At 34.7% G+C, this 13,904-nt stretch overlaps 1 protein-coding gene across 2 annotated transcripts in view; it reads right to left on the bottom strand.

Annotated features, from left to right (window-relative positions):
• Positions 1-13,904, bottom strand: part of LOC149085583 (fibroblast growth factor receptor-like 1) — a 49,024-nt gene that overhangs the window by 23,066 nt on the left and 12,054 nt on the right. For both annotated transcript variants that reach the window (XM_089233712.1, XM_089233713.1), the window contains exon 2: positions 11,257-11,358. In XM_089233712.1, the coding sequence (XP_089089838.1) occupies positions 11,257-11,329 (73 nt within the window). In that variant the 5' untranslated portion in view covers positions 11,330-11,358. The remainder of the gene's footprint in view (positions 1-11,256; positions 11,359-13,904) is intronic.

Genomic DNA, 13,904 nt, shown 5'->3' with positions numbered 1-13,904 from the left:
TAGTTCCCTAGATTCTACACACATTTCTTTTACCGTTACAACAATAAATATGCAACACCACTCGCAAATTATCTCGATACAGTTGGTGAAGAAGTACATTCCTTATTTGTCTAAAAAGATAGTGTTTTTCTCTTCTTTTTAGAGAGAATTATCTAATATACAGTCGCGTTCCGTTGCAACTCAAACGACGGATGTGCTTGAATCCCTGATAGCAAATGGATTTTGAGAAGACTGTAAGTTCAAAAATAGATAAGAAACGTGACTTTGGGAGATATAAAACTAGTTTTGATGAAGTTCTTCAGTCGTAAGTGACCTGAACATTACTCAACCCCGAGACGAGATAGCTAGATGACTGCTGCTTACTGTTCAAATTGCAGCTAACCATAATGAAAAAAAAGTCGACTAATATGATAATCATGCGATGCACGTCAGTCACTAATCCGAGCTTACCGAAAATAAAAATAAAACATGGAAAAACGACTTCGTGTCAAATGGATATGTTTCTTTCTTTGATGTCACTGTAAGGGTTCTGTCAACCCATTTAATGTCATAGTGGCGGTCAGCGACATTTTGAACATCTGTTTACTCGATTACGTGGGGATATTTAGTCGGAGTAGCCGATGGAGATCGAATTTCTGTAAAATAGTGTCGGGAGTAAAAACAAGCAATGTACTGTATTCGCAAACAACCGTCTTTCAGCGTTTTTGGCCCTCATAAATTACAGAAACCTGAACATGCTTCTTTCACATTTTTTCAATCTGTGTGATTTTTTTTAAATTTATGAAATTATTTTATGAACTATGGGAACATTCTTGAACTTAAAGAAAAAATTAAAGTATTTCTTGACCTATCCAACACTTCGATAATTTTTTAAGAACGTAATTTGGAGGGATATACACTGATATGGCCCTTGACGCAAGCAATGGGGGAGGGGGGGGGGAGGTGAACTTAAAGCCATTTCTTTGAGTCGGGATTATATATATGTTGTACTTTTTGCAGTAAAAACCGTAAACCCTTCTACCGGGGGGAATAAAAAAAAATTTTGAACCCCCCTCCCGGAAAAATTCTGGGTAAGCTACTGGATGTGGAACTTAGGTTAATTCTCTTAACAGTTTCTACATCAATTCTACCAACAACCTACATCAATACCAATACTTAATTAAATTGAATTTTAACTATTTGGAATGAGTTCTAAGGATTTTATGATGGATATATTTTTTGTAGAATGCAGAAAAAAGTAATCACACAAAATTTATCCTGGTTAACGTGCAGCACTTTTCGCAACCCTTACGCTGAACATTTTTTCTTTTGACTGGCACTTACACGCCAAGATTAACGAATTTTTTTTTCTTTTATTCAGGAAATATATATTATCGACTTTTCTTAATTATAGGAAAATTAGCATTTTTGAAAAGTAGAATAACGTAATAAGTTAATTCTGAATCTCAGAGCTAGAGGAACGTAATTCCAAAAACCTAATATAACAAGAGCACCAAATAACAATTTTAGCAGTGAACGCTCAGCCGGAGTTAGTATATTTTAATCCTCTCTCTGTGAAAAGTACTTATATTTCAGCATATAGTGCTTCATTGCATTGATAAAACTGTACAATTTTACATTAAACATTAATTTAAAATATTGGGGTAGGCGGTATCGTGGTCACGGCAGAAATTTTTGACGTGAATACGTTCTTTTGTGCCTTAAATCACGGGGTAGGTATTGACATAATGAAATGGGTATCATTAGATTTGCCTTTGGAATATCCAACAGACGACACCATTGTCTTTCATTTGCGTTGCAAACCTCCTAAGATATGCAATTTCGTTGCGAATGTCGGTCACGGGTCTGGTGGCCACACCGGTAGAAGTATTAACCCTTTAAGACGCAATTAGAAATCACTGAATTCCCTTCAAAATGCCATATACTTTTTAATTAAGTAGATTTTCCTCAGATTTTCAGCAGGTGAAAATTAAAGGGTTTCCCATTGAGAAATAATATTTACAAATTATCTGGACTTGTGAATGCTAAAATAAGATACATTTATGGAGGCGAAATTTCTCGTCATTACCACTTAAAGGGTTAAAACGAGAGAGGTACCATTAAATTTGTCTGGGAAATTTCTATCAGACGACATCACCGGCTTTCATTTGCGTTGTGACCCTCTCGAGATAAAGAATAAAACAATTTCGTTACGAAAGTGGGCCGGGCCGCGGATCTGGTGCCCAGTTCAGAAGATGGTATTAAAAAACCAGAGTGGTATCATTGGATTTGTGTTAACGAGTTCTACCCTTAGACAAAAACACTCTGATATATTCTGAATACTTTCTAAGATATGAGCGTTTGTCGTTACACAACTTTTTTGCGAATGCATCCAATACCGTCAGATCATTTGAAAGACGTTTTCAAGTCAAAAACTACAACAATTTCAGTTATGTTTCCGATTTTACATTTCGATTTTTAATTCATATAATAAATAAATAATTATTCAGTATTACCAAGAAACAACATTCAAATATAAAACCGGCTTAATATTCTGTATTCAAAAGGAGGAGGGAAAGTGAATGAGACATTGATGGAAAAGTTTTAAAGACATTCCAAAGCAAACATATTTAAAAGGAGGATGGTATAAGAGCAAGTTATAATGGAATATAGAAATGAAGCAATATAAATATTGTTATCTTCGGCAAAAGAGGGTCAGTCTCTGTGTCGAAATCAGTGTGTGGTAGTAAATCAGCACGAGAGCCGAATACTATCGGATGATGCAAGGTTGGATATAATTGCTCATAATAGAGACAAATCGCTGTTGCGGTCGAGCAAAACTCTAATTAGAAGGCGGCTCGGTCTCGATCGGCCACACGCAATACTAACAAGCTTCCCTTGTTTGGACGGCCGAAGAAAGGCCCAGTCTCTCTCCCCACAGCCCAACAAATTTACGCAATAATTTATTACTCTTCAAGGAATATCTCAAGAAAATGGCGTAAACACACAGGTTAAAAAAATGTCTCATCCCTATTCTATAAAACAGTCGAGCTTGTATAAAACGAAGTCGCGCGGGAGCATGAAAAAAATTCACAATATTCTATATTCGTTTTCACAGATATACAATATATGCATAAAGTTAAAACATAAGGACCACAAACACCCTTGGGCCGATCTCCATTTGCGGATTTGCAGCCGATTACAGACAATACCGGAAAAAATTTAGTTTTAAAGCCGAGTCTAATAATAGGAATCTTCACTTGAAGCAACCTTTTTCAACCCTATGGTCAACGAATCAAAACTGATCTTCAGATAGAATTGGAAATTAAATGCCATTTAAAATAAAAATGCTATGTTATTAGATAAGCAAATTTTAAGATCCAGGAAGTCCGTAGATATATATATATATACACACACACGGACTTCCTGGATCTTAAAATTTGCTTATCTAATAACATAGCTTTTATCGGTATTTTCGACAAAAGGAAAGAATTTCAATTTAAAGTCAATTTTCTGACTAATTTCAATTCTAATATTAGTATTAGAATTTTGAAAAATATATTTTTTGGACAACTTTCAAGAATTAAAAAAACTTGCAGTAATGCTAAAGATTATTTAGAAGCATATTCCGAATTTTTAAATATCTTGAGTGGCAACGGATTTCCATCTTCTTTTCAGGGTTTCAAAATTTCACCCAAACACTTCTAATAGTCAATTCAGGCGGCACGCTTTAAAAAGAGTCTTTACTCTTGGTATGTTTTATTCAAGCTTTCTCATTTTTCAATTTTTAACACACTTTGTGTATATCTATTATGTGTTTTTAACTCATTTGTTATTTCATATTTTGATTGTTATTGTATTTTGTCATTTTTGCTGTTTGACTTCCAAAGATCCATATTTTTCCTTTTTACAATTTTTCAATAACTTCTCATCTTTCGCCTTTTACACTTATGCCTCAACACAGTAACTAAATTAATTTTGCAGTGAATTTTTTTAATTTGTTACATTCCCCAATTAAGGGTAAAATATAGTTTTACTTCATTTTATTCTTATTTTTCGACTGATAGTCTTGCTTAGCAAAGTTGAATAGCTGTTACTTTGAATTTCACATTTTCCAATACCCTCAATTTGGTGCGATTTTATAAATTTCTGAACTCGTAAAATTTCAGCAGCTCTCTAAAAATGACACACATATAAGTAATCAACTCTTTTTACGTAAAAAAAAATATTGTACTTATATATAGCCGCATTTTCTACTGAAATGACATTAAAAGATTTACTTTCTAAAATACAAAAAACAGAGCAAAGAAATTGGTATAATGGATTTTTTGACCATGTATTTGCTATGTATATTCAAATATACATTATATATCGCACATAGAGGGTAAGTTCTATAAAAAAAATCTCATTCTTGCCGAAGATTCGTTGTATTCGATATTCATAAAATATGACAATGCATTATAAGTAATAGTTTAAATAGTACTATTTTGGTATTGCACGATCATTCGGACGGGAAAAAATTCGTTATAACTGACTGATACTTCTAAATAGCCTGTTTTGTTATAATCGGGCTCGACTCTGTATAATTTAAAAATCTTATGAAGTATTTTACAGATATTCACATATTATTTTATACTTAAGAGATATTTTCTACAAGCATGTCGATCGTGAAAAGCAATCTGATCATGATAGACTGAATTTTTTTTTTGGTTCTCTTTTAAAATTAAAGACCTTGAGGAAATTTACGTTCGATGGTTGAGTAAACCGATAAGACATCAACTCAAAACTTCAGTCACATCTCCAGACTACTATTAGAAACTTGAGTGACTGATGAATTTAGAAAAATGAGTTAATGAGGTAACTTTATTAATGAGTCCGAGTTTGTGATTTATTCGCTGGAACAAGTTTTGGAAATGAGTTTGGAAAATTTTAAGAAGGCAAAAGAAATTTTTGCCAGGAAGAGAAATGAATCTCTTTTTAGAGGTAATGCACATGACATCGTCGCTATATACGTAAAATATATCTCGCACAACGTATCGGGTTCCCGAAATCTTAGAACGACTAATTACGGTAATTTTTGTTAACATTATATTTCACTCGTTATATATAGCTTGCACTTTACGGTAATTGCTTTTTCCGATGGAACTAAATTTTATGAAATATTTTAAAAAATTTCAAAAACGATTTTATCACGATTTTGCAATATCCGATGGAAATATTGAGTATCGAACAAATAATAACGAATATGCTTGTACAATTTGGATATTATTTCTGCATATTGCGTTGTCAAGGATATTATAGAACTGAATTCCCGATATAATACAATATTTATGACCTTATTTGGGGTGAAGCTGACAGTGCGTCTCCACTGCGCCCGAGTGGTATGGTGGTAAGATGCTCGTCTACCACCGTGATAGTTCCCGTCACGGTCCCAGGTTCAAACCCAAGGAATAATACAGGTTAGATATTTTCCCAAATGAACTTGAGGTGACCGCCGCTAGATCGTGCCTTTATTCCCAACCCATCTCATTTATGGCAATACGATGATATGGCCGGAGTTGGTGTTTAGCGAAGTAGGTGTCTCCACTCGGGGACTATCCCTATTTTTCTTCATAATATAAATTTACATAGATTATAATACTAAATAGAGACAGGGTATGACAAATCCCAGGTGCCTGGTCCCCATGGTGACTAGAAAATAAGTTAGGTTTTGACGCCTGTATAAATTTTTCCATATGTAGTTGCTGAAGTGGTGTCTAAGGATGACACAAAATTTTTATTGTAATGTCTTTTAACATGAGGACCAGTCAGTTAAATCTCAGAAAAATCGGAAACACATTATATATATTTAGAGAACCGTTTTTTTTTTAAATCATGCTGAACTCCTACGAAATTTAGTTGTGACTAAATAGTTTTTTGATTTACAAGTCCTTTATATAGTTATTTGCCCAGCTGCAGGCCCATGACGTGTAATATCGGCTTTTTCCACACACACACACAATCCAAAACCTAACAACGCACATGTAAAGTTTCTGAAGAATGGTTGTGTACATGTTAAACTATTGCTGCATCTGTCTTCAAAATTGCGAAGCAAGGTTATTTTTGCGTTTCGAAGATCAATATGCCTCAATTTCAAATGTTCTAGGCCTGCTTGCTTTCTGTGGAGAGACTTTTTTAAATGGGAGATCGGCCTATATATATATATATATATACATTGACGCCTCAAAGTTCGAAAACCTCAGAAAACCAACTTTATGTGGTGGCCGAGTGGTTATAGTGACGGACTCGCGATGCGAGGATCCGGGTTCGAACCCCACAGTGGTGGTCGGCTGAAGTTGGTTTTCTGTGGTTCCCAACTTCAAGGCGCAAATGCGAGCCGATCTCCCTGTTAAAAAGTCTCGCCACAGAGAGCAACAGTCCTACAACGATAAATCATTCAATCATAACACTTCACTCATAGTTAGAAAAAAAACTGGTGGCAGATGGCAGCACTACACATAACAAACATTGCACAGAAACAAACTTTACGTCAGGTTGCACTACACGTACACGCACATTACCGCATGTACGGGTTCGTTGGGGGTTCCGTGGGGGGGTGCATTTGGGGTGTAGCAGTAGTAGGTAGGGCCTCCAAAAAATGGCTCGGGGATCCATGATGTTCTTAAGTCAGCCACCTCGTTGGGCAATTTGCCTGTTGTGGCGTTGTATTTTGTATTTGTATTTGTATTATAATTTCTATTAACACCCTATATGTCGTACAGACATTGCTTATTTTAATTCGCTTAAGGGAAAAATGAAAATTCTGTGGTTAATGGTAGCGAGTGATGAAAGTAGTAGTAATACATTTCGAAAAAGGCAAAATTTTTACATGTCAGTGGGCTTCACTAAAATTATATGCTTTAGGACAGGTAGTTAGCAGTCTTAGGCCCAGATCTGATTATTGAGTTGGCGTAGGTAATTGAGTATCGGTCTGTGAACCTGAAGGCCAATGTTCAAATGCAGAGCGCGTTCGTTTAGTTTTTTTTTTTCACTCCTCGTCCGAAAAAATTATTTAAATCTTTTTATATTTTTCTTTGCTGATACAATACATTACAATATATTTTGTCGACTCTTAAAATTTTAGTATATGATAAATCAATTGAAAATTTTATAACATGAGGTTGATTTTAAAAATGTAATTCTTTTTAGCATCTTTTTTCTCTTTCGAAGTTCTGATATTTAAATAGGTGTTTAAATATTTTATAGCTGTTTAGGATTATTAACATGCGCGATATATTTTTCATACTATGATTTATCTGTTTATTTTTAGTCAATTTCCTATCAAAAAACACATTGATGAATTAGAGAAATTTTTTACTAAAATTTGCGAAGATTTTCTTTCTATCACATTTTCACAAATTTGAAATCGTGATCCACCTTTAGCTGTTCGAATATTTCAGTTTGTGCTCTCAGTGTTTAAATTTGATGGTTTGAAAAATAAAATAGTTTACAATTGCATTGAAAATGGCGCGATTGCACATTTGAAAAATGTCTCACAAGTGACTATTCTTACGGACGGCTACTTTTGGAAGCTACCCTCGCGCATGCGTAATATGAGAGGAGGCAATTTCTTCCAGTAAGTGTGTGTATCTCCGGCTGTTGCGTTTGGAAACTTATCGCCAAACACTAGGGTTCATTAACGATTTCGCTTTTATTTTGTCATGACTGCTCGCGCGATAATATTACAATGATATATAATTTAATAGTAATAAATATAACATAATGATAATATAATGTAATACCGCAACGCAAAAAAAAAAAGTTTCCGACTGCTTTATAAGTAAATACACCTGCAGGCCAAACTCCGTTCGGTGCGGGCCCGCGGCCCGCAAACTGCTTCGCCTGAGCCGCCCCCCCCCCCCACTATGATCGGACATCGCTTCGCTCCTCCGGCCAATAAGGGGGCACCTGCCTCGGACCAGACGACTTTGTTTCCACCACAACCGGAAACATGGCAAAACTGATAAGTTCGAACAGGATACTCCAAAAACCTGCCGCGGGTAATACTGTACCGCGGCCGGAAATGTTCCAAACTTTTTAACTTTTTTACTAGAAAGATAAGAACCAGAACAGTTTTGCTAACCGTCGTTTGCCGCCGCGACACGTTATTATTGTCAACTAAGAAGATGCTATCATTCAATGTCACCAGGAAATATGTTGGCGCCAACTTTGTTCAATCATAGCATTTTTTCAATGTGCATCCCAGTTGCGTCAGTCTACATGTTCAAACGAGCATTATAGCTGCATATTCTAAAGTAGCGCGATTGATTTCTTGAATAATTGCTGTAACATGGTGTATCATGCTTCAATTCGGACAGAGTTCATATGCTTCGTGAATAGACTTGGCGCCTTGAGGCGTGCTTCCTCAAGGTCCTAAGAAACGGTTGACAAATGAAAGAACTCGCTTCTCTAGATACGAATTCCTGGGACTTCTGGTCAAGGGATTCTTGAAAAATCGTGTGCATGGAGGAAGCATATAGATGCTGCCTGAATTGAAAACAAGTATAACACTTCACGTTGCTCAATTTCTCAAGAAACCCTTCACGCTACTATTGAGCATGCTGCTAGAATACGTGTTTGAACACGTGATTGACACAATTGGGTTGCTCATTGAGCAAATACTGTGATTGAATAAAATTTTATGGGTCCAATCTGGGTTTCTTGTTTCTTATGTGGCGCTTTTTCTTATGTCCTGGTTGTCAAAATTTGAACTATAATTTTTTTTTAATTTCAGTGTTCTTCTTTCGCCGTGGTCAGTTTAATTATAACCACCCTCTATATGTGAAAATATACAACGCGTTCTGCAACATAATTCTTTATCTCACACCGGCTGTGAATATTAAAGTACTACCCATAGCAAAAGAAGAAAGATGAATGATCATAACAAAAAAGCAAAATAAATGTTGAAAAAATGTACGGGGACGACGTGAAGTGCACATTAATTGCGCCCTGACAAAACACCAAATCCACAAGTTCTTTCAAAGAAGTACAGAGCCAACACCTCTTTGTGCCTTATTTAAAAAGTTCTTTGTCATGCAAGAACGTCTTTGTATGAATGACACAAATTCTAACTTGTTGATGTTCATAGTAGGTGGTCCTCATTTAGCAATGCTCCGAACTTGTATGACAAGAAACATCTGTCACTTTTTTTTTGGCAATGGGTATCGTGTGATATAGGAACATTTTTCTCAATTATTGCATCACTGGAGCTTTTTCTATTCGTTTTTTTTATATGCATTTCTCTCATTCTCTCCTCCTCCTCTTTTCTATTTATTCGATTTAAAATAAAACTTTTCATGTGAGACAGCCCTTTTGCTCACACACATAAAGATGTCTAAAAGAAGACACAAACACAAATCTCTCTCTCTCTGTTTCCATTTAAATAAATTTTTGTTCATGTGGAAGATAAATTCGCAAAATAGAAACAAAAGAAAAAAAAGGAAATCACATTAAAAGGAAAACACATTTGTTCCTTTTAATGTGATTTTAAAATGTTCCGTTACTCGCTGTGACGAAACTATTTAGTAGAGAAGTCTATAGAAGACTAACATCGGTCGACCACTATAATGCCACGCTGCGGGGATCGAACTTGGGCTTTCGTGATGTGAAGCCATAACGATAACCACCCGATAACACATCGCCAAACGTTCGTGCTAATGACATTTTTTGTTCAAAACAAATATGAAATTGAGTGACAAGTCAGCGAATTTAAGCGTGAATACGTCAATTACATCTGGTTACAGTGCAATAATGACGGTCTGGCAACCAATCTGAAAACTTGTTTGGAAAAATATGTTATCGTTGGATTTGTATGCACAAAGTCTATCCGTAGATGTCCAAAATTCGTATATAGTAGAACCAACGTTACCAGGAGCTGATTATAAGGAAGTGGATTATAACTGGGGTAAAATTTTTTTGAAACTTTAGAGAAGGTGAAAGAGAGCTGAACACATAAAATTATTGCTTAGATAGCGTGTGTGGTTGAGGGGAACAAAAATTATAATACTAGAAATTCGTATTATGCAGAAGATGTCATATACATAAGTTACGTCATTATTTTGATTATTTAAACAGTGGTCTCTAAGAATGAAAAAGATTAAGGTGGAAAAAGCCGATCACACAAAGTGCTCAAAATTTTCAACGGGATGGATGTGATGGACCATGAGTTATTAATAAACCGTCAATCAATTGCTTCGACAAGAGGACACCAATATCGTTTAGTAAGGGACGATTTCAGGTTGTGGTGTCGCAGGGAGTTAGTCTCTAATAGGGTTGTCAATAAATGGAATAACTTATCTCCGGGGGTCGTGAATTCTAACACAGTTGACACGTTTAAAAATAAATACGATAGGCTTCGGACAACCATAATCTTTTTTATGGGACAGTGTATTATATATATATATTTATTTTTTTTTGTGATATATGCTTTTTTATATTGGGTATTTTGGTTATATTTGACATCCATATTTTTTATGGGCAAATTTTTCAGTCACCTCGTTGGGCCATTTGCCTGTTGTGGCCTTTATAATTGTATTTGTGTTTCAATTATTGTGATAACAACGTTTATTGAACCCGAGTTCTGCTGCTTTATTTGCAATTAAGACCTTCAAATTGTAGGGGCGGTAGAAAAATGTGGGCATTTGGAACCTCCAGGAATAGGTTTAAAGATATTCGGTTATTTAAGCCATGAAACATGAAACTTTGAGGGGCCCCCGGAAGAAAGCCTAACTTGCCGGTGCAGAAATCATGCCCGCCTTGTATAGAAACGATAGTAGAAAACGCAAATATGTTTTCTGTATATTTTCGCTTTCATTAATTTAAATTTTTTTGACAGCAATAATATAAATATAACATGAAGATATACACGCTGAAAATCGAGGGCATAAACAGAATTCGTTTTTAAATCAATTATTAATCTAATTTTTATTCTTTTTGGTTTAACCGTTGATATTTCCGGTTATCCATGATCCTCTTATCCATCATCACCCCGGATAATCGAGATGTTCTACTGTATTCTTATGTTATTCTTGATGATATTGCTTGTTTAAAGTTTGCCAACTAATTTGTAAATGCAGAAATTTTAGTTAGATAGTCTATTTAAAAGACATGATCTCGTCAAAAAAAAACAAAAAAAAACCCATGTTCTATTTTATAGATTAATGGTCTATGAGAGTTTTTGACAACTTCCTGTATAAGGGAAAACATTTATTTATGATAGGAAAATAAACTTCTACATACTGTGTGCGGCCACATCTTGACATTGTAGACAAACAAGCAGAGTTAGAGAAACAATAGGCAAAACTGCCTTCATGCTTCATTCTTTCATCTTCTTACTGCTACCTAGAGTTAGACGGGTAGAAATAAATAAATATTTATGAAAATAAATAAATAAACGGAAATTGCAACAAGTATTTTAATTCACAGCACATTATATCTCAAAGATTCTTGGAAAGAATTTGTTTTGATTCGAAAAAAATTCGAGAAAATTTCCAGTGTTGGCCCAATCTGTTATTTTAGATATCACGTTATGAGCTAGCTCCATTTTTGTGCCTTAAACACACAAAGGGCTGTTACGATTCCTGAAGTAGATTTTTAAAAATTATTTTAAAAACTGTTTCATTCAATTGCAAATCAAATGCAAAAAAAATTCGTGTTAATCGGTTAGTTTGTTCTTTCAAAATAAAAGAAAGAAATAATGTTTGAATGTTAAATGTATACAAGAAAAAACTTTGAACGCGATTTTCTCAGATTGCAGTTTTTTGAGCTCATTTGTAAGATTCTAAAATTTTGCAGAAATGTTTATTCGACATGTGTTAGTAAAATAAACCTTCGATTTAGCAATTCACTAATGGGAAGCACTTTTTTTTTTTAAAATGTTGAATTTAAATTATTGAAATTTGTATTTTTTTTCAAACTTTAAAATTTCATAAAATTCTAACGAATCGAGAAATCCAAGTTTGAGGTTAATTTTACTGACACATGTCGAATAAACATTTCTGAAAAAATACAGAATTTTGAGTGCAGTAGTTTTTATTTCAATCTTAAGGATAAGCCCAAAACCTGAAATCTGAAAGAAAAAACACGTTTCAGGTGTTTTTTCTTATATTTCATTCAACACTGTAATTCATTAATTCTTTTATTTTGAAGAAAAAACACCAAAAGCAAACTAACTAACCGATTAACACGAATGTTTTTTTTACTTGATTTGGAATTGAATGAAATATTTTTCAAAGCCATTTTCGAAAAATCGGTTTAACGGGTCGTGACACCCGTTAACAATAATCGCAAAAAAGAACAACATACCCAAAAAACAACAAGAAGACATAGCGTGTGTTTTTTTGGTTTTTTTTTTAAAAGATCGTCGCGAATCAAAAAATAGAAGAGCATTGTTCTTCAGAAAAAGGAACGCAACTATATACTGACGTAAAAATTGAAAACATCTGTACCTGTCTTCGACCGAAATGTCTGAAATGTTGCATCAGTTGCATACAAAAAAAAGGAACGCTCTGTGTGTTTACTTAAAAAGAACAAAAAAAAAAAAAAGACTTTGGATTACATAGAAACGAAAGAAAAAACGAGTGAAACGTTATTTGAAAGAGCTACCGTATGCTACCGGTTGGTCGTTCTTCCGTCAAAACAGCACGATAAACGTGGATCGTGGTTTGCACACGCATATACAATCAACAACTATGAGCGGATTCTTCACAGCTTATCTACTCGAAACCATAAATCAACATGTTTATCGTTGATCCCCCTTTTTTTTATATATACATGTTTTTTTTTATTCCTTCCTTTAGCTCAAAGTGCCTCACCTTACAAAACCGATGAAAGATCCGAAACATTTTCTTTTTATTTTTGCATGACTAATGCATACACATAAATATGCAGGGTGCATAGCTAACTGCCTTTGCCACAAATCACTGGCGAGCGGTTGATCCTGGAGGGATACTTCCAATTAGAAAAAACATCCAAATAACGTGTAGAATTTAGATACTTCGTTCATATTGCAAGGGGTTGTATGGTTATTAAAATTAAAAAAAATACTTTTCATACGGACATCCTGTCCTAAAAACCCCAATTAAAAAGTTGTTGCTCCGTTTCTCCTCGGGCCAACAAAAAAGTTTTAAAAATTGGAGGAAATTTGGGAAAGATGAAGGAAAGAAGCGTTGTCCTTTTATTATGTTTAGAGCCAGGAAGTTCAGGCAAAATGCCATAAATTCGTTCGAACTTTTTGTGAAAAGAAACGCCTTTTTGGAATTTTTCCTTCCATAAATGTTCATTTCAGCATTGTTTTAAATTTGCTTGTGAACTTCAGAGGACATATTCTGTAAAACTTGGATATTTTGAGTATGAAGAACTCAAAGGATCCCCACAATCATTTTTTCTACAGGCTCCGCGTACATTGACGGTGAAACAGTAGATGGAATAAGGACAACCAAATTTTAGCCAGTTTTCGGACACTCGATATATCTAGGCTTTCAGTTATTTTTCCTTTGTTCATCTTAATTATAAGTGCCTATTTTAAACATATTTAGTACCTTTCTGCCTACCTATTTTGAGCATTTTTCGTGCCTAAACTTCCGGGCTCTAATGATGTTATTTCTCTCAACTTTCTCCAATTTTAAAAATTAAATATTTCAGCGAATATCACTTAGAAACGTTAAACTTTTTTACTGGAGTCAGGAGAGACAGGGCAACAATTTTTAATTGGACTTTTTAGGACAAGGTGTCCGTATGAACAATTATTTTTTTCATTTTAATATCTTTTCTATCACCGTAAATGCGCCCCCCTTCAAAACGCGGGGCCTGGCGCGATTATACCTGTCGCACAATTTTAAGGGCAGCTGTGTGATGACTAAGATTTTAAAGCCGATCTTCAGTCCACC

The sequence above is a fragment of the Pholcus phalangioides genome, unplaced genomic scaffold (genome assembly GCF_987345545.1).
Source record: "Pholcus phalangioides strain wild (caught in Gottingen) unplaced genomic scaffold, Ppha-v1.0 ptg000007l_1, whole genome shotgun sequence".
NCBI lineage: Eukaryota > Metazoa > Arthropoda > Arachnida > Araneae > Pholcidae > Pholcus > Pholcus phalangioides.
This window is presented reverse-complemented; position numbering and strand designations above follow the sequence as displayed.